The sequence below is a fragment of the Cucurbita pepo genome, chromosome 6, assembly GCF_057944985.1.
Source record: "Cucurbita pepo subsp. pepo isolate OVF chromosome 6, ASM5794498v1, whole genome shotgun sequence".
Lineage (NCBI taxonomy): Eukaryota > Viridiplantae > Streptophyta > Magnoliopsida > Cucurbitales > Cucurbitaceae > Cucurbita > Cucurbita pepo.
In genome coordinates, this window is record NC_141803.1 from 1983166 (window position 1) to 2008374 (window position 25209).

Genomic DNA, 25209 nt, shown 5'->3' on the forward strand with positions numbered 1-25209 from the left:
TTTAATTTTACAAATCTGTTATAATAAATATAACATTAACCTTTTAACAAAAAAAAAAAAAAAAAAAAAAGGGTCTAATAAGAAATAAAATTATTTTATTAAAATACGTGAGTGTAGAAAAATACATAAATAAATACGTGCAATTAAATTGTTTAAAAAAAAAAAAAAAAACTTGGGCTAATATGATGGGCTATTGAGGTAATTCTGCTCGTGACAAAGACAAGGCCCATATTGTGTATATATATATATATTTTTTTTTTTATTACCAAAATTATTTATTTATTTATATTAATATAGCCAACATTTAAAAATACTATACATTATATTTTTAATGAAAATGTAACGTATATATTAAAATTATAATTTTTTATAAACCATAAATATCTAAATTATAATTATATAAAATATTAAGTATTGTAAAATTAAAAATAATCTATTTTACAATAATTATTTTTGTCTCTAAACTTTTGAAAAATAATAATTCTGATGTAAAACCGTTTATCATGTTGTAATGATTTTATAAATTTTCCGAGCAAAGCGCGTGGAAAAGGTTCAGGATTGAAGATGCCCGACCGCAAAGGTTTACGGTCGGAGTCAGCATAGAATGAAAGAGACGACCCTATTAAGCTCGGTTAGTTTAGGCTAAACGAGAAATAAAAAGGTATGGAAGGAGAAAAGCTTGATTGGATAGTTCGAGATCGAGATCTGGATAAGAAAAGTGGGTCCCATATGTACATGAGTGTTCCAAACATGCCCCCCAAGCTCTCTACTACATGTATGGGACATTTCACATCATCATAGACACATATAAAACAATTACTTCACGCAAACGTATGTAATCCCAAAGGTTCGAAGAGGTATTGGTTAAGATTCGAGGGTCTTTTTCGGTAAGAAAATATATATGAACAGGTATTGCTTTTATGCCCTTCACTTTCCATTTAATTAATTGTGGGTCCTTTGTGCCATTATCTTGTTTTATTTTTATTTATTTTTTATTTTCTAGTTTGTATCCACGTGTCATAATTTAAACATTCACATCATGATGTCTTTTAAATGAGAGAAAAAAATTATATTTTATTCTCTATTTTCATCTTATGTAAACATTTAAATTTTACCACGGTAAAAAAAAAATTACAGCGAAAAAATTACCTTTTACGTTTCCACATCCATTCCAATGAAAGTAAAGATTTGAATCATTGCAAAAATCAATGATGAAATTGAAAATAAAAATTGGACACGTAAGCCTATTTATTCATAAACTATATATATATAATTATGCCCTTAATTTTTGTTTATTATTTAAATATTAATTGACAAAATATAGGTGCTCATCATTTTTTTTTTGAAAATTGGGTAAAGATGTATAAAACCAACTCTATTAATTCATTATTATTATTATTATTGTTTGAATTTCAAATATATGGATAAATGGTCATCCCGAGCATAGCTAGCTGGCTCTAACTTTATCTTATATCAGCGATAAATATCGTAACTATGAAATATAATTTACGTTCAAAATATGATAGATGGTGAAATAGTAGACACGAGAACTATAATCTTGTACGGTTTGAGTCCTCCTCGAGACCCGATGTCGAGAATGCCCCCTAAATATCCATCGAGTATTTAGAAAATACTTGATAGGTATCATATTCATGAAATATGATTCACCGTAGATATATAATCGATGGTGAAATAGTAGATACGAGACTTACAATCTCATACTAAAGAGCTTGTAGGTTCGAATATTTCTCGAAACACGATGTCGAGAATGCCTCCTAAATATCTATCGAGTATTCATGAGATATAAATTCCGTGCTAACGAGTTTAGAGGTCGAGATAAAGTTGAATTTAGGATTATGGAATCAATTCAAAATCATTGATGACGGTAAGAAAATCGTCTTGATCATCAGATCCGATCTGACCTAATCAAATTTCTCCATTGATTGGATTGATCAGAAAAGGAAAAGGAAAAAAAGAAATCGATGTTCATGTGATCTCTTCGGAATATTTGAAGAAATCGGGATTACATATATTCTTTTCTTTTAGGGCTTCCAAAATGTGTAAGAAAATCAATGGCGGATTTGCAATTGAGCTGTACAATATGCTTCCCCTGCGAATGCCAGCTTTTGGTGTCAGTAACATCCTTTTTACAAGATTTCATCCATGCAGGCTTCGACATTGACACGACCAATTCAATCGCTTCGGTACCTCCAATGGCCGCTTGCTGCGGAGATGAGTAATTTCAATGCCCTAATTTTCGAGGTCACGTGGGCTTCAATTGCAGCTGCCCGCTCGTTTCTAGACAAGTTCTTGCCGTGATGGCCTACGCTTTTTGCTTGGACCCAGCTGGGAGGTAAGGAACTCTGAACATATACCAAACGTATGCATGGTGTTTGTTAAAATGTCTAAGACAAATCTTTGCCCCTTTTTCTCTCTTTCTTCTATTATGTGTACAAGTATACTCCGACAAAGGGAATCGTTCTTATTTTATTTGAGCAAGACAGAAAGGAACTCAAGTACGAAAATTATTGAGGTGGAAGGAACTGATGAAGGGAATGTTTTAGTACCCCATTATCATGTAAGTTTGAATATCAGAGCTCATGCATCATGACTAATGTTGACAACATTTTGCCGACAATTTGGACTTGTTTAACGCTTAATTGCGACAGGGAGATTATGTGTTAATCCCAACCTACTTAAGAAAATGACCCATCTGGAGAAATGGAAGGTTTTAAATGTTTAACTTTTGGTTCTGATTAGTTTTTTTAATGCAATCTGCTGTTAGTCGTCGTCACTTTCATGATCTGATTTCAAAAAGTTGATGATAGCTTAAGCATATCACGCGCACCCCTTGTTGAGATTACTTTGGAAACTACTTAATTAGTCTCTTCTGTTAATGGAATATCTGAGTATCAATATATCAAAGATCATATTACAGAAGATACTGAAAATCGAATTCCCTTGTGAGTTCTCATGTCGGTTGGAGAGAGAGAGGAACGAAACATTCCTTGTAAGGATGTGTAAACCTCTCCTTAACATACGTGTTTTAAAACCATGAAGCTAATAGCACTACATAACGGGCTAAAACGGCTAATATTTGCTAGCGGTGTGTTTGGGCTGTTATAAATGGTATTAGAGCCAGACACCGGGCGGTGTACTAGCGAGGACGCTAGGCCCCAAGGGGAGTGGATTGTAAGATCCCATACCGGTTGGAGAGGGGAATGAAACATTCCTTATAAGGGTGTGGAAACCTCTCCCTAACAAATGCGTTTTAAAACCGTAAAGCTGATAGCGATACGTAATGGGCTAAAACGGACAATATCTACTAGCGGTGTGCTTGGGCCATTTCATCACTTAATGTTTTGATTTAGAATTTAATGGTTTTTTGAAGTGTAAAGCATGGGAAATTGATCATCAAGAACTTTGCTGAATCAAGTTAGGTGCTTGGCCTACTTAATTTATGATATGTTTCTACAGAAATGACTACTAGACCAAACTTGCATCCATTTAGTATTATTTTCTGCGAAGGTGTCCATATCACTGCCCTTCTTTCAGCAGACCCAACATCCATTGTTGTCTCTCTTTTTCTCTCTACCTAGTTGTCGTCTCCTTCACTCTCTTAACCAAGCTGATATACGTATAAATAGTCCAAAGTTGCTAACAAAACTACCCATTCGATCCACTGCTAATGCTAGCTAGCTACCCTCATCCCATTGCCTTTGAATTATTTGAAAACAGGAAAGATCCTAATGGAGCTTCAACTTGAGCTAGCGCTTTGTGTATCAGATCCCACCAGAGGTTTCGACCTGAACAGGGCTGCGTGTGATGGAAAAGATGTGTTTGGTTCAGATCCAAGGAGCTGTCTGCGTGCAGAAAGTACAAGCCATGGTAGACACAAGCGTGGATATGAAGATGCTTTCTTTAAGAGCAAAGACTCGTTTAAAGAGCTGTCTTTGCTGCTGTGGAGCGGTCACCCAAACAAGGAAGACGATGACTGGAAGGACACCAACCAGAGAAGCTCTTGTGCTCTACACATGTGAGTTCCATTTGCTCAACTGATTTTTCCTTTTTTAGAATACTTTTAATCTATGCTCGTTAGATAAATATGCTGATTTTTATCCTAAAAGTCGATGGTTCAATCCTCCACTCCATAATTCAAAAGAAGTATTATTATGTAGGGAGAGAATTCGAACATCGACCCATGAGAGTAGACACTGGTATTTAACTACTTGAGTTATGTTCATGAACTGATATACATCAAACAAGGAGATAATATATATTTCTCTGTTTTTAAGTTAGATTTCAGTTCTTATTTTCAATTATGGGTCTGAATTTCATTTTCAAACTTAAAATTGTTGATTTGTTCCATTTTCATAGCAGAAATGCTGAAGAGGAGAACAAAGTTATGGGTTGGCCGCCCATTAAATCATGGAGGAAAAAGTACCTTCATGAACTGCAACAGGATGGCTTTGGTTCTGATCAGATACCAAATCACTATTGGATGGAAGAGGATGAAGATGATGAAATTGTTTTTAACCCAAAATATGTGAAGGTGAAGATGGAAGGGGTGCCAATAGCAAGGAAGATTGATGTGGGGCTGTATAGCTCTTATCAGACGCTGAAAACTGCCTTGATCCACATGTTTTCCGATTCTTGCTGTGAGTGAACAGTATAACTATTTATTTGCTCTTCCAAATTTACTTCCAAATTGGTTTAGATATATATAATTGACTGAGAATTAAGGATTTGAAACTCCCGACCTCACATGTTTTGAACTCAAAATGATCCAATTTTTGTTGCTGAGTGGTAATTAGATTCAAAGCTGACGTTTTCTTATGAACAGATCAAAAGTGTGGGAGCAGTAATGCCAACTTAACTCTCACCTATCAGAACAAAGAAGGAGATTGGCTGCTTGCAGGAGATCTTCCATGGCAGTAAGCACTGTTTCTTTCTTAATTTATTCTCTCTCTTTCTCTCTTTCTCTCTCGATGAAAACATTGATAGTAGTACTTATCTGTAATAGCGCCAAGCGCTGACAAATATTGTTCTTTTTGGGTTTTTTCTTTCGGACTTTTCCTCAAGGTTTTTAAAATGCGTATGCTTGGGAGAGGTTTCCACACCCTTATAAAAAATACTTCGTTCTCCTCCCCAATCGATGTGGGATCTCACGATCCACCCCCTTCGGGACCTAGTGCCCTTGTTAGCACTCGTTACCTTTATAAAAAATACTTCGTTCTCCTCCCCAATCGATGTGGGATCTCACGATCCACCCCCTTCGGGACCTAGTGCCCTTGTTAGCACTCGTTACCTTTTCCAATAGATGTGGGATCCCCCCATCTACCCCTTATGGGGCTCAGCCTTCTCGTTGGCACATCGCCCGATGTCATTTGTAATAGCTCAAGCCCACCGCTAGTAGATATTATCTTCTTTGGGATTTTCCTCAAGGTTTTCAAAACGCGTATGCTAGGGGAGAGTTTCCACACCCTTATAAAGAATGCTTCGTTCTCCTCTTCAACCGATGTGGGATAAGAGTTGCAACTTCACATTTTATGTTTTTGACAAAGATTCTCTTCTTTTTCCACTGTCTCTCTCCATATGCATTATTAGAACTTTGATTCTGTGAAACGATGATTAGATTCTGAATACAAGAAATAATGCTTTACAGGACGTTTCTTGAGTCAGTACAGTGCATGAAGATCATAAGAAGACAACCATCAAACTAATGGAAGAAATCCATCAAACTAATGGAAGAAATCCCTATGTGATTGCTGCTTGTAAGTTTATTATGTTGCTTGTATGATAGTATTTTGAGACCCATCTGCAAAAGTTAATCAAATGGGTGAGATTTTGGATGTCACTCCAAGATTATCATTTGATTAGCCAATTTCAATGGTTAACATTATGCCATCTATATGTATCCTGTTCCGCTCAATAAATAATTAATGAAATCGAGATCGAGATGTTGGTGCCTAATAGGTTATGTGAATCCGGAAATGTGGGATTTTCATCGATAAGATATGACATTTGTTTTAATGGCAGGATAGGATCAAATCATGATCTTTGAGATGATAATAGACGTGTTATTATGTCTAGATTTATCTAGCAATATGTATTGGTATGACTGTAAAACTATTTGGATTGGTATTTTATACTTTGTTTGGTATTAAATGTAACACCCGAATAAAGAATGGGTACATGAATGAATCGAGACTAGTAGGAACTCTTTAGTTAAACGTAATACCTAGAGTAATTCTAAGTAGAGCGACCTCTTAAGAATTTTCTAGTCTTCACTTTTAGAAGCAAAGAGTAAGCGATGTGACCTTGTCACGGGGATGCAGGGAATGTCGAGGCACATAAGTGTTGAATCTAAATCCTGAACCCCGTTTCAAACCTTGAACATTAATCGTTACAATCAACCGAACATTCTTGTGTGGTTCTTATCCACATTTTATAGATATATCAATACAAATCGACATTTTTTAAAATTTTAAAATTTAATTAATAATTAGGTTTTTATTCTTCTAAACTAAATTATAGATCCATGTTGGGATAAATACATTTTTTTTTATTTTTTTATTTGACGAATACTTATAAAAAGTATCAAATATATCGATTTAAAAAATTACCGCAGTTACCCAATTTAATTAAAAATGATGGTAAAAGTGGGTTAAATTTGGAGGAAAATAATAAAGTCAGTAAAAAAAAAAAGGAATGAAAAATTACCGCCGCAAGACCGTAAACCGTACGCGTCGTATGCGCGATTATGCCTTTCTTCCGACACGTCCCTTCCGCCTTCCATAAAATGGCTCTCCTTTTTCCATTTCACCAAATTTTAAAATTAATTTCAGTTTTTTTTTTTTAATATTTGAAACAGAAAAATAATTTTGAGTAAAAAAAAAACATTTTTGAGTTTTTATTTTTTAATTATCAATACTTCACGTTGTTGGGTAATAAAATTTAAGCTACAGAAATTAAATGCATTATATAATAGTTTTAACATTTTCATTGCTAAATTAATTTCAGATCTGTGATTGGAAAAAATGGACGGCCAAGATCGATTTCATTGATCTGCAACTACCCTCCACCTAGATCCACCCATTTCCCACTGCAAAACACCGACTCCGATAACATCGCTCCGAATCTCTCACTTTCTTTTCCTCCCCGCAGTCACTTTTTCCCTCTCTTCTTCCCTTCTCTCTCATCTCCTTGCATTTTTCACCTCCCTTTTCTTGCTGTTTCATTGGAAAGCCTCCGTCAATTCGGCGGCCGTCGCGTCGATCTGAAGGATTTCGTTGCAGATCCACGATATTCAGCCTCCGGTGCTGGTAAGCTCGATGATTTTGGTGGTTTTCTCGTTTGGGATAGCGGTGAGTTCCTTCAGTGGTTGATTTATGCGAGTTTTAAGCAATTTTTTGCTGTTTTGATATTTTTTTAGTTGTGTGGACTGTTTGCTAAGGGAGGGTAGTGAGGATCGAGTCCGAGAGGAAGCGGGGAGTTTGGTGAGGGTTTTGTTGAGACTGTCGAGATGGCGCCTAGTACGATCCGGAAGGCGATCGGGGCGGTGAAGGACCAGACGAGTATTGGAATTGCGAAGGTTGCGAGTAATACGGCGCCGGACCTTGAGGTGGCGATCGTGAAGGCCACTAGCCATGACGATGATCCGGCCAGTGAGAAGTATATTAGGGAGATTTTGAGCCTGACATCTTATTCTCGTGGTTATGTGAATGCGTGTGTGGTGGCGATTTCAAAGCGTCTGGCCAAAACGAGGGACTGGATTGTGGCGCTCAAGGCACTCATACTTGTGCACAGGTTGTTGAATGAAGGAGACCCGGTGTTTCAGGAGGAGATCTTGTATGCCACTAGAAGGGGTACGAGGCTGTTGAATATGTCTGACTTTAAGGATGAAGCTCATTCGAGCTCATGGGATCACTCAGCTTTTATTCGAACTTATGCATTTTACTTAGATCAACGACTGGAATTGGTGTTGTTTGAAAAGAAAGGTGGTAGTGCAAAGGGAAATTCCCGTGGGGATGATAGATTTGATGGAAGAGATGACTTTAGATCTCCGCCCCCGAGGCCCTATGATAACGGTTATGGCGAGTATAGGAGCGAGAGAGATTACGGAAACTATGGTGGGATGAGGAGGTCGAGATCTTTTGGTGACGTAGGAGAATCAATAGAGAGGGAGGGGCAGGGGCGTAACAAGGGGCCTGTGACCCCATTGAGGGAAATGTCAATTGAGAGAATTTTCGGTAAGATGGGACATTTGCAGAGATTGTTGGATAGATTCTTGTCGTGTCGACCGACGGGGTTGGCGAAGAGTAGTAGGATGATTTTGTATGCTTTGTATCCTCTAGTGAGGGAGAGTTTTCAGTTGTATGCAGATATTTGCGAGGTTTTGGCTGTTTTGCTTGACAAATTCTTTGATATGGAGTATTCTGACTGTATGAAGGCATTTGATGCATATGGTAGTGCAGCCAAGCAGATTGATGAGCTAATTGCATTCTATAATTGGTGTAAAGACACAGGAGTTGCTAGATCCTCCGAGTATCCAGAGGTGCAGAGAATTACCAGCAAGTTACTGGAGACATTGGAGGAATTTCTAAGGGAAAGAGGGAAGGCGCCAAAGAGCCCCGAGAGGGAGCCACCTCCGCCCGCTCCTCAAGAGGAAGAACCAGTGCCTGATATGAATGAAATAAAGGCTCTTCCTCCACCTGAAAATTATACTCCACCTCCGCCCGAACCGGAGCCCCAGCCTGCACCTATACCTCAACCACAAGTCACGGAAGACTTGGTGAATCTGAGAGATGATGCAGTTAGTGCAGATGCTCAAGGTAACAAGCTGGCACTGGCTCTGTTTGCTGGCCCAGCAGCTAATGGGGCAAATGGATCCTGGGAAGCTTTCCCTTCTGATGGACAGCCAGAAGTAACCTCTGCCTGGCAGACCCCGGCTGCTGAACCTGGCAAAGCCGATTGGGAGTTGGCGTTGGTTGAGACAGCCAGCAATTTATCGAGGCAGAAGGCAGCGCTTGGCGGTGGACTCGACCCATTGTTGCTAAATGGCATGTATGATCAAGGAATGGTCAGGCAGCACACTAGCACTGCACAGCTGAGCGGTGGAAGCGCTAGCAGTGTAGCATTACCAGGCCCTGGAAACAGCAAAACTCCTGTACTGGCTCTTCCAGCTCCCGATGGAACCGTCCAGGCTGTGAACCAGGATCCTTTCGCTGCATCATTAAGCGTTCCACCACCTTCATACGTGCAAATGGTGGAGATGGAGAAAAAACAGCATATGCTGGTGCAGGAACAGCAGTTATGGCAGCAGTATGCAAGAGATGGGATGCAGGGGCAGAGCAGTTTGAACAAAATGAGTAACCCCCCAGGTTACTACAACACGGCAGCCGGACCAATGGCTCCGATGCCCTACGGGATGCCTCCGATGAACGGCAGCGGGTATTACTACATTCCTCAATGATATCTACGCATGCCTTCTACACACATATATATACTATGTTCATCCTGTATTTGTAGTGTATTTCTTTGGCTAAATGATATAATTTTTGTTTCCTTCTGCTGTTTGTGCCAGAAATGGTGTGGAACTTTGTTTGACTGTGGACAGCTGAAATTGTTTTATTTATGGCTTTTGATAATGGAAGTCTCATAAATCCCTATAATTGAAAGCATCCGCTCATAAATTTCTCGTTCTTAGTCGAGAGTATATATTTTAACTTAAATTTTCATTGTTTGATTGAAGTACCTTATAAGTTTTCAAAAAAATGTAATATATATAACAAGATTAGCGTATGATTTTGTATATTTTTATGTAACGATATCTAAATTTTTTAAATATTTAGTAGGTTTTTGAACTTATTTTTTAGTGTTTGGTATGATTATGGCCTAAACTTTTAATTTAATAAAATTAAATAAATTAGAAGAAAGAAATTCCACCATCAAATAGTGGAGGATCCTTTTCTTTTTATGCCTTCTTTTCCAAAAGTGATGACTCAGAAGTGAGAGGAGGGAGAGGAGAGAGAAAACGAAAAGGTTTGGTAAAAATAAATGGTAAATATTTCAAGGCCCCCTTTGGTTCTAATACATGGTAAATATTTAAGACGGTAATTAAGAATTTATTTACTGAGACGGGCTCGAATTTACACGGCGGTAAGTGACTATTTGATTTACCGGGTAAATTACAGGGAGATAAAAAGGTAATCACCCGTCCAAAACTCGTGCCTGTTCTCCAACTCCCCGCGTAAATCCCCCTCCCTCTGCTCATTTTCCTCCCTATTTTTCGGCCACCGACGGCCAAAAATCTACAAACCGAGGAGATCGTCGGGAATGTACGGTGGCTCTACGCTGCCATTCCGGCGTTTTCTTCGCTTTATTATCTTTCACTCACTGAACAACTGTTTTCAGCTCGCTTTTAAACTCCAGCGATTGAAGAATGTCGTTTTTGCTTATTCGAGGCCGTTAACGATCGATCGGATTCTTATCGTGCAGGTAAGTTTGAAAGCTTAGCGTGTTTTTTTGTTTCTCCTTATAAACTCTTGTCAGTTTTTTTCTTAATATGCGATTGCTTAGTGCTAGTTTGTAGCCAATGATTCATGGATTCGAACGAGAACAATGATATATGATGATTTTTCTGTATATATATATATATATATATATATTTTTTTTTTTTTTGTGTTCGTTGAATCCTTAGATTGGGAGGGGCTATATCGTGATTGAAGTAGTGAGTTTGAGAGAGCTGTATCGACATAGAACAGTAGAATAGTAGGAGGATTTTGACATATAGAATAGTAGGATGATTTTGATGCGCTGTGCCCTCTAGTGGAGGAGAGTTTTGAGTTGTATTCGGATATTTATGAAGTCTTGGCTCTTTTGCATGATAAGTTCCTTGGTATGGAGCACCCGGACTGTGTCAAGGCATTTGATGCGTATGATATTGCAGGGAAGCAGATTGATGAGCTCTCTGTGTTTTATAAATTGGTGTAAAGATGTAGGTGTTGTAAGGTCTTCCAAGTATCTAGAGGTTCGGAGAATTGACTGCAAGGTATTGGAGACATTGGATACGTTTGTTAAGGACAGAGCAAAAGACTGACGAATCGAGAGGAGGAGCAACGTTTACCTTGTTGAGGATTACTGAGAGGAGTACTCTCCTTTGGTTAATTAAGAGGAAAATCATGAGTTTATGACTAAGAAACACTATTTCCATTGCTTATGAAGTAAATAATACCGTACTATTGTGGAGATTCCTGATTCTTAATATGGTATCAGAACTATGCTCTTAACTTAATCATGCCAATAAAATCAGTCGAACAAAGAAGTTGTGAGCCTCAAAGGGATACTTTGTTCGAGGGCTCTAGAGAAAGAGTTGATTCTTGATTAAGGGGGAGGCTATTCAATTGCAGCTCTGGAGAAAGAGGTCTCAAGGGAGGCTCTATAGTGTACTTTTTTCGAGAAAAAGATGGTTGAGGATTATGGAGAGAAATTTCATGAACTAATTCCTGCTTTACCTCTAGGAAGAGCCAGTGCCTGATATGAATGAAATAAAAGCTCTACCTCTCCACCTCAAAATTATACTTGAACCTCCTCCTGAGCCCAAACCTCAACAACAATTCGTAGAAGACTTGGTCAATTTGAGAGACGATGCTGTTAGTTCAGATGATCAAGGTCATAGTCGTCTGGCACTGGCTTTGTTTGCTGGCTCAGCAGCTAATGGCACAAATGAATCCCGGGAAGCTTTCCCTTCTTCCAATCGACAGCCAGAAGTAACCCATGGCACGGCAGACGCCTGCTGCTGAACATGGGAAAGCGGATTGGGAATTGGCCTTGATATAGACGGCAAGCAATTTAATGAGGTAGAGAGCAGCACTTGGTGGTGGATTTGATCCATTATTGTTAAATGGCATGTATGATCAAAGAATAGTTAGACTGCATACCAGCACTGCCCAATTAAGTGGTGGAAGTGCTAGCAGTCTACCAACAACAAAACTCCTGATTTGGCTCTTCCAGCCCCAGATGGAACCATTCAAACGGTTAATCAGGATCCTTTCGCCCCCATCGTAAAGCATCCCGCCTCCGTCATATGTGCAAATGGTCGATATGGAGAAGAAACTACAACTTGTAGTTGAGCAACAACAAATATGGTAGCAGTATACAAGTGATGAATGTTAGGAACTACGAACCTCCACAATGATATGATATTGTCTATTTTAAACATAAGTTATCGTAGCTTTGCTTTTTGTTTAACCAAAAGGCTTGATAAAAGATGCAGGGCAAGACTAGTTTGACCAAAATCAGTAACCACTCGAGTTACTTCGCTGCGGGACCAATGATTCGAGTGCCCTATGGAATGCCTTGGGTTAGGAGTGAGTGGGTATTACTACACTCAGTGATGCCTACCTTTGCCTGGCATCCTTACTCTCCTCGTTGTGTTATAGCTCTATTAAATTCCTAAACTTTCATCCGGTCACTAGTTAGAAATCAATTATTCTCTTGACCATAAATTCAAATTTTATGTCTAATATAATTTTAAGCTTTTAAATTAAATTTATAATTTAAAAAGTTTACGGGTATGTATAGTATCATTCAACTATAATTATTTGCTTCATAAAGTTTATTTCAAGAACCAGGCATTGATGGGTATTATTGGAGCTTCTTAGCTGTGGATTGTTGGACTTCGCAGCCCTGCGGAATACTGCTGAAATTCGCATGTGGTTTACAGGTACGCATCTGCTTCATAGTAATAAAATATTTACATCCAGAAATTATTGAAATTGTTTATTATCTGTTGCCTGATGGATTTGGTATTTAAAATTATTGTTTTTAATTCTTATTTGTTGGCTTCGACTAGAGTTAAGGGGGCAACAACGTTGAGAATATCAGCCTTGTCCTAATTTGAAAGCCAAGGGTTGGGAGAAAAGGTTAAATTATTAGTGATAATAATAAATTTTAAATTAGAAAAGAGTGAATATATTTTCGAAATTTATATGAAAAATATTAATACATGCTTTTTATTCTTTTTTTTTTAATAGGAAAATCAATTGAAATTTATATAAAATTTAAAGTAATATTAAAATATCATTAAGAATAAATGAAAAGGAGCTTGGAGAAAACAAGGGAATAGCGGTGTCATAATGGTCCAAGTGTTGAAAACCGACATCATATGAATGTTGCCGTCCTGGCACATAGGAAAAAGAAATTCAAATAATAGTCTTGGATATTATTTTATTAAGGAAATTTCAACCCTCATTTAGGGCTAAATTTGCAATTCAATTAACATACTTAACTTTGAACCTCTTAATCCATAGTGGATAAAAACCTTGAACTTCTATAGGACTTATAGCATAGCATTGTTTAGTGAGCTCGTAGTTGAGGGTTGACCTTATAGGAGACTGTGAGATCCTACATCGGTTGGAGAGGAGAACGAAACACTCTTTATAAGGGTGTGGAAACTTCTCCTATCAGATGCGTTTTAAAATCTTGAGGAAAAGTCTAAAGATGGTAATATCCGTTAGCAGTGAGTTTGTGCTGTTACAAATGGTATCAGAGTCTGTCATTGTGCGGTGTGCCAACGAAGATGCTAGGCCTCCAAGGGAGTGGATTATGAGATCTCACATCGGTTGGAGAGGGGAACGAAGCATTCTTTATAAAAGTGTGGAAACCTCTCCCTAATAGATGCGTTTTATAACTTTGAATGAAAGCCTAAAAAGGACAATATCTGCTAGCGGTGGGCTTGAGTTGTTACTGAGAGCGAGAACCTTTCTTTCCGTGATGTACTTTTCCGCTTATTGTACAACTAGCCAACTAGCAAAAGAGTGAGAGAAAGAAATATTTTCCAATTGAGAGGAAACATAACATACTACGAAGTCTATGAGGTAATATGTTCCAAATTATTGTAAATACTCATTTTTATGTACCTCCCAACAAAACTGTCCTTTTGTCCCCTAAAGGGTACAAATAGAATTTAAACTCACATGGATTTTATACCATATAGCAATATGGTAAATAATAGTGACATGTACTAAATTAGGGAACTAGATCCAATATAAAATATTCCCCACAATGAATAAAATTAGATGTCGGTGCTTAATAGGTCATGTGAATCTCGAAATGTGAGGTTTCCTTAATAAGATACGACTTTTTTTTATGTCTTAATATGAACAAATCATGATTTTTATGACGAGAATTGATGTGGTGTCTAATGAATCATGTCTGGATTTAAATGCTATTAGCATGTCATAAAATTATATGGATCAGTATTTTTTATCATATATACTTAGTGTTTGAAGTTTGTGATTTGTTTATTTAATTTCTAAACTTTCGAGATTATATAAAATTCTTAAGTTTAATTTTGTTTTTATTAAGTTCAAATTGTATTAGATATAAGTCTAAATTTTATGTTTAATAAATTATTAAAAGATTTGTGATTTAAAAAAAAAATGAAAGTTTAAGAATTAAATTTATAATTTTGAAAGTTTAGGAATTATAAATCATTAATAAATAATCTAAATGGATTTATATATAAATATTTTAAAATTTAAATTCTTGCAAATATAAATTAATATTTGGGGTAATAATTACCACAGTTGCGCAATTGAATTAAAAATGACGGTAAAGTTGGATTTACCGAGGAACATTATAATGATATTCCAATAAAAGAGTGACCGTGTTGACCAACGCCGGCGGTAAAGAATTAAGAATAAAAGAAAAATTACCGCCGTAATACCGTAAAACCGAACACGTCGAATGCGCGATTATGCCTTTCTTCCGACACGCCGCCTCCACCTTCCATAAAATGTCTCTCGTTTTTCTCTATTTCACCAAATTTCAAATTTAGATTTTAAGTTTTTTCAGAAAAATAAAAATTATAACTAATTTTAAAATTGTTTGAAATTTGTGTACGCTGAAACTAAAATGTCCCGTATTTAAGGATTAATGCGGTTTTAAGCGATTTGTGTGTGTTTCAGATCTGTGATGGAGAAAATGAACGGTCAAGATCGGTTTCATTTCTCTGCTACTACTACCCCCACCTAGATCCACCCATTTCCCACTGCAAAACACCGACTCCGATAACATCGCTCCGAATCTCTCAACTCTTTCCTCTTCCGCTTTGTCGCTTTTTCCCTCTCTTCTTCTCTTCTCTCTCATCTCCTTGCATTTTCACCTCGCTTTTCTAGCTGTTTCCTTCCACAGCCTCCTTCAATTCGGCGGCCGTCGCGTCGATCTGAGGGATTTTGTTGCAGATCTACGATATTCAGCCTCCGTTGCTGGTAAGCTTGATGGTTTTGGTTGTTTTCTTGATGGTTTTGGCTGTGATTTATTTCAGTGGTTGATTTATGCGAGTTGTAACCATTTTGTTGCTGTTTTGATATTTTTTAGTTGTGTGGACTGTTTGTTGAGGAAGGGGAGTGAGGATCGAGTTTGAGAGGAAGCGGGGAGTTTGGTGAGGGTTTTGTTGAGACTGTCGCGATGGCGCCTAGTACGATCCGGAAGGCGATCGGAGCGGTGAAGGATCAGACGAGTATTGGAATTGCGAAGGTTGCGAGTAATACGGCGCCGGACCTTGAGGTGGCGATCGTGAAGGCCACTAGCCATGACGATGATCCGGCCAGTGAGAAGTACATCCGGGAGATTTTGAGCCTGACATCGTATTCTCGTGGCTACGTGAGTGCGTGTGTGGTGGCGGTTTCGAAGCGTCTGGCCAAGACGAGGGATTGGATCGTGGCGCTCAAGGCACTCATACTTGTGCATAGGTTGTTGAATGAAGGGGACCCGGTGTTTCAGGAGGAGATCTTGTATGCCACTAGAAGGGGTACGAGGCTGTTGAATATGTCTGACTTTAAGGATGAAGCTCATTCGAGCTCGTGGGATCACTCGGCTTTTATTCGAACTTATGCATTTTACTTGGATCAACGGTTGGAATTGGTGTTGTTTGAAAAGAAAGGTGGTAGTGCAAAGGGAAATTCCCGTGGGGATGATAGATTTGATGGAAGAGATGACTTTAGATCTCCGCCCCCGAGGCCCTATGATAACGGTTATGGTGAGTATAGGGGCGAGAGAGAGTATGGAAACCATGGTGGGATGAGGAGGTCGAGATCTTTTGGTGACGTGGGGGAATCGATGGAGAGGGAGGGGCATGGGCGTAACAAGGGGCCTGTGACCCCATTGAGGGAAATGCCAATCGAGAGAATCTTCGGAAAGATGGGACATTTGCAGAGATTGTTGGATAGATTCTTGTCGTGTCGACCGACGGGGTTGGCGAAGAGTAGTAGGATGATTTTGTATGCTTTGTATCCCCTAGTGAGGGAGAGTTTTCAGTTGTATGCAGATATTTGCGAGGTTTTGGCTGTTTTGCTTGACAAATTCTTTGATATGGAGTATTCTGACTGTATGAAGGCATTTGATGCATATGGTAGTGCAGCCAAGCAGATTGATGAGCTAATTGCATTCTATAATTGGTGTAAAGACACCGGAGTTGCTAGATCCTCTGAGTATCCAGAGGTGCAGAGAATTACCAGCAAGTTACTAGAGACATTGGAGGAATTTCTGAGGGAAAGAGGGAAGGCGCCAAAGAGCCCCGAGAGGGAGCCACCTCCGCCCGCTCCTCAAGAGGAAGAACCAGTGCCTGATATGAATGAAATAAAGGCTCTTCCCCCACCTGAAAATTATACTCCACCTCCGCCCGAACCGGAGCCCCAGCCTGCACCTATACCTCAACCACAAGTCACGGAAGACTTGGTGAATCTGAGAGATGATGCAGTTAGTGCAGATGCTCAAGGTAACAAGCTGGCACTGGCTCTGTTTGCTGGCCCAGCAGCTAATGGCGCAAATGGATCCTGGGAAGCTTTCCCTTCTGATGGACAGCCAGAAGTAACCTCTGCCTGGCAGACCCCGGCTGCTGAACCTGGCAAAGCCGATTGGGAGTTGGCGTTGGTTGAGACAGCCAGCAATTTATCGAGGCAGAAGGCAGCACTTGGCGGTGGACTCGACCCATTGTTGCTAAATGGCATGTATGACCAAGGAATGGTCAGGCAGCACACTAACACTGCACAGCTAAGCGGTGGAAGCGCTAGCAGTGTAGCATTGCCCGGCCCCGGAAACAGCAAAACTCCTGTACTGGCTCTTCCAGCTCCCGATGGAACCGTCCAGGCTGTGAACCAGGATCCTTTCGCTGCATCATTAAGCGTTCCACCACCTTCATACGTGCAAATGGTGGAGATGGAGAAAAAACAGCATATGCTGGTGCAGGAACAGCAACTATGGCAGCAGTATGCAAGAGATGGGATGCAGGGGCAGAGTAGTTTGAACAAAATGAGTAACCCCCCAGGTTACTACAACATGGCAGCCGGACCAATGGCCCCGATGCCGTACGGGATGCCTCCGATGAACGGCAGCGGGTATTACTACATTCCTCAATGATATCTACGCATGCCTTTTACACACATATATATATACTATGTTCATCCTGTATTTGTAGTGTATTTCTTTGCCTAAATGATATAATTTTTGCTTCCTTCTGCTGTTTGTGCCAGAAATAGTGGTGTGGGAACTTTGTTCGACTGTGGACAGCTGATATTGTTTTATGGCTTTTGATAATGGAAATCTCATAAATCCCTACTCTAATTTGAATGCTTTGATCTCTTCTGTAAATTTGCTTTGAGATCTTTGATGTTAAGATATTAGATTCACAACTTGTTGATAACTTGATGGTCTTAGTCCTTTCTTCATAGTAACCAGGTAAAATGATTCTCTAATCGATTGCCACGTGTACTCTTGATTTGGATTTTGCAGTCTAATGTACATTCCTGTAATTGGTTGTCTAATTTGCTTTCTTCCATGAATTGACTAATTATATATTATAAATGTCTTCAATGTTGCTATCTATGTATCTGTCAAATGGTATTATTCTGTTTGGTTTTCTTGCTAACATTGTCTAAACTTTATTCTGGGTGACTTTGTCATTGAAATTCAATGTTTTGTAAGTTAAGAAACAATCAACACGTATCCGGGTTGATATGGTAATGATTACTCGTTGAATCTAGAAACTTTCATAAACGCTATGTGAATTCTTAGTTCACAAATGCTAAAACTCCTAAATCAAGTTGATCTCATTCCAATTTAACAATCTTACCGAAGAAATTATCTTATTGATGGTATATCCCAAGGCAAAAATATTCATTTGAGATTCAAATTATGGTTAATCATGGCATGAATTTTAGCTTTTATTCACATGTTTGTTAAAGTTGTCTTGCATCGATATCAAGTATCAACATCAATATTTTAATCTTTTAATCTACATCGAAACTTGATCTTACTGGGCCGACACTTTGGAGGCCGGCCCAAAAGGAATGTCCAGGCCCATTTGTTACTATTCTCAGCTGGCCCAATTTTACAGCCCGCCACTATTGGGCTTGAGCTGAGCTAGGAAAGGCCCAGCCAAAGCCCAAGACAAGGCTGTAGGGTATTTGAGTGTGTGAGGAGAGCTTGGAAGGCACCACAACCAAGTTCTCTCATTCAAGAGATTTTGAGGTTCCTTCTTCACCTTTCCCCCTTCAACCCTTTTGCTTGCTTTTTGGATGTTTGATTCGGGTGTTCATTTTTCCTTCCCGTGTGGCTCGGGACGGAAGAATCCCGTAAAATTTCTACTTTAAGGGTAATTTTGAAACATTTACGACATTTTATATGCAAGTGTTCATGTCACAATTTAATCTCTTAATGTTGTAGAATAGAGTGTTTTCTTCTCGAGAATAGTTCACATGACTACCGATTCAAATATTCATTTCATAGAATTCTTAAAAATGTACGTAAGTTAATCGAGACACCTACCGATATCAAAAATCTAGCAAGATTAGTTTAGATGATAGCAAAACGTCAGTTTCGTAGTATTAATATGAGATGTATGCAATATCAAGATAATCTTATAATCGCCTGTTCGAATTAAACAAAACGTTTTCTTTCTTCTGTCTCCACAGATACATACGATGCATTCAATTTCGTATCCCCTTCTTGATTCGCTTGAAACATGGGAATATTTTTACACTAAAGTTGATTGATTATTGGTTTCTCCAAAGACTATTCCATGTTTGAAAGAGTGCTTTAAGAGCACAAAAGCCGAAGTCTTAAAGTAAGCGACTTTTTCTATTTTCTTTTCCCTCATTTTTCAAACCAAATTAAAGTTCATTCAAAATTTCATTAAAAATTTATTAAACCTAAAAATTTTCAAATTTAAAATTATCGAAACACAATTGATATCTTATCTAGTTCGTTTGAATTGGTTTAAAATTTTAATTTAATTTTATACGATTTTGTCGTAATTTTTTAATTTTCTTTTTGGTATTTGCATGCAATTTGACATATAATATTATATATATATATATATATATACATGCAAAGCACAAGGAAGACAAAATTACTTAAAACTTTAAAAATTATCACATGCTTGTTTTCTAAGTTTATGACAAATTTGTCCTTTTGTCACTATTTTCCATTTAGTTGCTTTTTTTTTTTTTTTTTTTTTTTTTTTTTTTTTCATTTCCTAGATTTTATGAACTCATTTAATTTATTTTTTCAATATATATATATTTAAAAGAATTATTTTCCTCGAATTAATAAAAAAGGGAGAAAACTCGACAAGGCTCTATTTCACTGCATTGACCTTAAACTCGCCTTAATCAAAAAAATTATTTGTCGGGTTATCTATTATTTTCATTAAAAAAAATCCATTAATTTTCAAATCAGGAAGAATAAATTTTTTCTGGGTAATTAACAATATAGTTCTGCACTTCCAATTTTGCTATTTTTAAAAAATTCTAAAGATTATAAGTACGGGATGACGATTGATACATGTCAGGGAAATAAATACTCCATAAATTTAATTATTATCCAATTGTGAAAATAAAAAATTAAAAAAATACGACCAAAACATAATTAATTTGGGGTTTCCGTTTGGAATCGAATTAAAATAATTTAATTTTCCAAAGTGCAATAAAAAATTAAATAAATAAATAAATACTCAACTTGGAGGCAACCAACCAAGAAGATTGAAGCATGTGGGTATCAATATTTTTCAAACTTAGAAAATATAAATAAAAATTGCATTATTTATTACCTACAAAATATATATATATATATATATATATATATATATATATATATATATATATATATATATATATATACTACAACCTATCTGCTCCCCCACTACTATCCTTCCATTTAATTAAATTATCCCAATTAAAATTAATTATTTTATTTTGGTATGGTTGGAATAATATAATTTTATTTAAAATTAATCATGGCTTAATTAAAAGAATAATATTTTTTAAATTCAACCCATAAAAAACTTCAAAATTTTCCTTGATAATTCAAATTCTCAAGTGTATAGTCAAATACATAATACTATTAAAAGTACTATAGCTCAAGTAATAACTCTATTTTTGGGTTGGTCTGGTTGGGTTGGTCTGGTTGACCCAACCAAAAAATATCACGAGCCAATCCGAATTTTTTATTTTAAAAAAATCTAACATAACCCAACTTTTATAGTTTGGGTTGGGTTGTAATCGATTGGTTTGGTTGACCTGATAAAAAAAAATTTACTAACCAATTCCAATTTTCAATTTTTCAAAATTTCAAATTCGATTGGGTAATTCAAGCTCAAGTCTTATGAACGCCCTTAACAGTACGTTATCAATTTTTCAAATCGAACTCTAGACGAGAAAAGAACGAATTATAAACCTTAAAACTCCCCTAATTCAAGAACAATAAGTTAAAATGATGATCATACCAAAAAAAAAAAATTGAGAAATTTATGATCCCAACACCAAATTTAGATTATAATATATGAAGGCTTTGGATCTTCATCTTTTGGGATCTTCCAAGCGATGGAGAAGAAGAAAGAAAGAGAGAAAGAAAGGGAAGCAAATCATTTAATATTATGACTGACGAACCCCATATGAACGCTTTGCTAATCTTTCCTTTGGTGGGTGAGAAGAAAATGGCGGTATCTCTCACAACATGGACACAGGACAAACAATTCCTTCCCAACAATCCTTTATTCTTCTGCCCTTTTCAGACCAGCGTAGAAGAAGAACCACCCACAGCCCCTCTCTTCCTCGTACAACCTCGAGCTCTGGTCCTTTTGCACAATCTCCACAGATAAGTTCTTCTTCTTCCCCAAGTATTGACTTGATCGGACGCCATTCAAGCTCAGTGTTGTCTTGTTCTTCCATGGATTTCAAAATTAGTCAATACCCATTGTTGCTGACCTCTATTTGATGTCATTTCGCTGTGTTTTTGTGTGTTTTTGCGTTGTTTTCTTCATATTTGATTGATTTTCTCAACTGGGTCGAAGCTTGATTCTGAAATTCGTGATGGGTTCTTCAAATTTTTGTGGTTTAATCTGTTTTTTGAGCTGGTTTTATCTGTTCATCTTGATTCAATGTGGAGTATCCTTAGCAAGTACTAGGAGTTTTGGGAACATTTCTCCAGGGTTTCAAGGCTCTCAGATGAACTGGATTGATAACGATGGCTTGTTTCTTATGTCCAATAACTCTAAATTTGGGTTTGGATTTGTGACTACTCAAGATGTTACAAGGTTTTCACTGGCTATCATCCACACAGGCAGCTTACGAGTTGTTTGGTCGGCCAATAGGGCCTCCCCTGTTCTTAATTCTGATAAGTTCACATTTGATGAGAAGGGAAATGCAATGTTGATGAAAGGTTCTTTGGTTGTTTGGTCTACAAATTCAAGTGACAAAGGGGTTTCTGCTTTGGAGTTGCAGAACTCGGGGAATTTGGTTTTACGAGCAAACGATAGCGATCGAGGTATCGTTTGGGAGAGTTTTAGCTATCCAACTGATACCCTTTTATCAGGGCAGGATTTTGTTGAAGGAATGAAACTTGTGAGTGATCTTAGCAACAATAACTTGAGTTATTCCCTTGAAATGATATCTGGTGATCTGATTCTATCAGCTGGCTTTCGACCCCCGCAGCCTTACTGGTCGATGGCTAAGGAGAATCGAAAAACCGTTAATCGGAACGGTGGAGCTGTTTCCTCGGTGAATCTTGATTCGAACTCTTGGAAGTTCTATGATCGAAACAATGTCTTGCTCTGGCAATTCATCTTCTCAAATAAAGTGAATGAAAATGCTACTTGGATTGCTGTTTTAGGAGACGATGGCTTTATTTCGTTCTATAATCTTCAAGATTCCGGTGCTGCGTCGAGTATTAGGATACCTGAAGACTCTTGTAGCACACCGGAGCCGTGTGGCTCGTATTTTATATGTTATAGTGGGAATCGATGCCAATGCCCTACTGTTCTTAGCTCCAATCCGAATTGTCAGCCTGGGATTGTGTCTCCTTGTGATCGTTCGAATGGAAGTATCGAGCTTGTAAGTACGGGGTTTAGCCTAAAATATTTTGCACTTGGATTCCTACCATCGACTTCGACGACTGATTTAGATGGTTGCAAGGAATCGTGCATGAGCAACTGTTCTTGTCGGGCGTTGTTCTTCGAAAACCGAACAGGGAAGTGTTTCTTGTTGGACGACGTAGGTGGGTTTCAAAATGCAAACGAAAACTATGACTTTGTTTCATACATCAAGATCTTGAACAATGTAGGTAGCAGTGACGACAATGATCGGAGTAAAAATGGTGGAATGAACTCTCATATCGTGGCGATCATCGTTGTTTTTACACTGTTCGTCATTTGTGGTTTAGTTTATTTGGCTTTTTGTTACTACAAGATGAAGAAGAAACCACCCGGAACTCCTCACGAGACGTCCGAGGATGATAGCTTCTTGAATGGTTTAACCGGGGCACCGATTCGTTATAGCTACGATGATCTTCAAAGTGCAACCAATAACTTTTCGATGAAGCTTGGTCAAGGGGGATTTGGGTCGGTATATCAAGGAGCTCTACCGGACGGAACCCGGCTTGCCGTGAAGAAATTGGAGGCGATCGGTCAGGGGAAGAAGGAGTTTCGAGCCGAAGTGAGCATAATCGGTAGCATCCATCATGTTCACTTGGTTAGGCTCAAAGGCTATTGTGCTGAAGGATCACACAAGCTTCTTGCTTATGAGTACATGGCTAATGGGTCATTGGACAAATGGATATTTAGGAAGAACAAAGAAGATTTTTTGTTAGATTGGAACACAAGGTTCAATATTGCATTAGGAACAGCTAAAGGATTAGCGTACCTACACGAAGATTGCGACGTGAAGATTATTCACTGTGATATCAAACCCGAAAACGTGCTTCTCGATGACAAGTTCCTTGCAAAAGTATCGGACTTCGGGCTTGCAAAGCTAATGACACACGAGCAAAGCCATGTTTTCACGACACTAAGAGGAACTCGAGGGTATCTAGCACCGGAGTGGATCACGAACTATGCTATATCAGAGAAGAGTGATGTTTATAGCTACGGGATGGTGTTGCTCGAGATAGTCGGGGGAAGAAAGAACTTCGACTCAACCGAAACGTCGGAAAAAGGCCATTTCCCATCATATGCTTTTAAAATGCTTGAAGAAGGAAGACTTGAAAACCTCCTTGATCCAAATTTGGTGATAAATGATGGTGATGAGAGAGTTTTTATAGCCATCAAAGTTGCTCTTTGGTGCATACAAGAAGATATGCACCTTAGGCCACCGATGACTCGAGTAGTCCAAATGCTCGAAGGCCTTTGTGTCGTTCCTCCGCCTCCGACTTCCTCCCCGCTCGGTTCTCGCCTGTTTTCAAGCTTCTTCAAATCAGTCAGTGAGGGAGGAACCTCTTCCGGGCCTTCCGACTGCAACAGCGATGCATATCTTTCGGCGGTGAAGCTATCCGGGCCAAGATGATTTCGGCGTATCGTATCGTTCATTCCACAGATGAGTTCTCTTATACTGATTACATAACATCATATTCTTGTAAATTAGTTTTGCTGTTTGTTATGTACATTTTGAGTGCTGATTTTGTATGGTAAATTTGTTCTTCAAATAGTTTCACGAAACCGTTATTGTCCTCTTTAGACTTCCCCTCGAAGCTTTAAAACGCGTCTCGGGAAAAGTTTTCACACCTTTATAAAGGGTGTATTGTTCTCCTCCCCACCCAATGTGGGATTCTCACAATCCACCCCCTTCGGGACCCAGCGTCCTTACTGGCACACCGCCTCGTGTCTACCCACTTCGAGGAACAACCTCCTCATTAGCCTATCGTCTAGTGTCTGGCTCTGATACCATTTGTAACGGCCCAGGCCCACCGCTAGCAAATATTGTTCTCTTTGGACTTTCCCTTTCGGGCTTCCCCTCAAGGCTTTAAAATGGGTATGCTAGGGAAAGGTTCACACCCTTATAAAGGGTGTTTCGTTCTCCTCCCCACCCAATGTGGGATTCTCACAATCCACCCCCCCCCCCCTTCGGGACCCAGCGTCCTTATTGGCACACCGCCTCGTGTCTACCCTTTTCGGGCTCGTTGGCCCATCGTTCGGTGTCTGACTCTGATACCATTTGTAACGGCCCAGGCCCACTGCTAGCAGATATTGTTCTTTTTGGACTTTTCCTTTCGGGCTTCTCCTCAAAGCTTTAAAACGCGTCTGCTAGGGATAGGTTTTCACACCCTTATATAGGGTGTTTCGTTCTCCTCCCCAACCAACGTGGGATTCTCACACTCAACTTCTTCAAAACTCTGAAACTGCATCATCATGATCTCTTTGTCGTCGTCGTTCTTGTTGTCGTTGTCATCGTCGTCGTATTTTGCTATATGATATGATAGGAAAAGGGAAGAGAGATGAAAATTTGGGGAGAAAATGTAGACATGAAGCATTTGGAATAAAGGGATTTGAACAATCATGTGTGTCCAAAAATGTAAGCTCATGGGTCAGTCACGCCTTGAAATCCCCACCTTTTTTTTCCATTCATATCCTCACTCGTTCGGCCTTTTGTCTTCATCTCCTACTTTCGGAGAGAACGGAACGAAACATTCCTTATAAGGATGTAGAAACTTCTTCGTAGCTGACACGTTTTAAAATTGTGAAGCTGACAGCGGTATGTAACGAGCCCTAGTGGATAATATCTGGTAGCGGTGAGCTTGTGCTGTTCTAAATAGTATCAGAGTCATATACCCTACAACATAGTCACGTTACGTGTTTCTTGCTTCTAAGAGTGAAAACTACTATCTCCACATATCAACACAGGCTCTTTTAGGTAAAGACGTTTTTTTGGGTGTTAC

The 25209-nt window shown here is 38.5% G+C and overlaps 3 protein-coding genes and 2 pseudogenes across 7 annotated transcripts; all 5 read left to right on the forward strand.

Annotated features, from left to right (window-relative positions):
* Positions 1–1936: 1936 nt before the first annotated feature.
* Positions 1937–5973, forward strand: IAA29 (indole-3-acetic acid inducible 29). Of its 4 annotated transcripts, XM_087124522.1 has the most exons (6): positions 1937–2353; positions 2458–2578; positions 3739–4036; positions 4378–4658; positions 4844–4934; positions 5666–5973. In XM_087124522.1, the coding sequence occupies exons 3-6, from the start codon at positions 3750–3752 to the stop codon at positions 5721–5723; spliced, it is 717 nt and encodes a 238-aa protein (XP_086980648.1). In that variant the 5' UTR covers positions 1937–2353; positions 2458–2578; positions 3739–3749; the 3' UTR covers positions 5724–5973. The 4 variants fall into 4 exon arrangements, with proteins under 4 accessions (XP_086980648.1, XP_086980649.1, XP_023535365.1 ...); XM_087124523.1 differs by lacking the exon at positions 2458–2578; XM_023679597.2 differs by lacking the exons at positions 1937–2353; positions 2458–2578 and having other exon boundaries at positions 2660–4036.
* A 1117-nt stretch (positions 5974–7090) lies between these two features.
* Positions 7091–9650, forward strand: LOC111797253 (putative clathrin assembly protein At4g32285). Its single transcript, XM_023680209.2, has 2 exons — positions 7091–7325; positions 7436–9650. Exon 2 carries the CDS (start codon positions 7526–7528, stop codon positions 9473–9475), a length of 1950 nt encoding a protein of 649 aa, XP_023535977.2. The 5' UTR covers positions 7091–7325; positions 7436–7525; the 3' UTR covers positions 9476–9650.
* A 674-nt stretch (positions 9651–10324) lies between these two features.
* Positions 10325–17628, forward strand: LOC111797255 (putative clathrin assembly protein At2g25430 pseudogene; annotated as a pseudogene). Its single transcript, XR_015421413.1, has 4 exons — positions 10325–10500; positions 12619–12727; positions 14973–15275; positions 15385–17628. The product of XR_015421413.1 is annotated as a putative clathrin assembly protein At2g25430 pseudogene (transcript).
* Positions 10515–12612, forward strand: LOC111797257 (putative clathrin assembly protein At4g32285 pseudogene; annotated as a pseudogene).
* Positions 17629–20893: 3265 nt separating the features above from the next.
* Positions 20894–24010, forward strand: LOC111797710 (G-type lectin S-receptor-like serine/threonine-protein kinase SD2-5). The gene has a single exon (XM_023680818.2). It carries the CDS (start codon positions 21375–21377, stop codon positions 23838–23840), a length of 2466 nt encoding a protein of 821 aa, XP_023536586.2. The 5' UTR covers positions 20894–21374; the 3' UTR covers positions 23841–24010.
* Positions 24011–25209: the final 1199 nt, after the last annotated feature.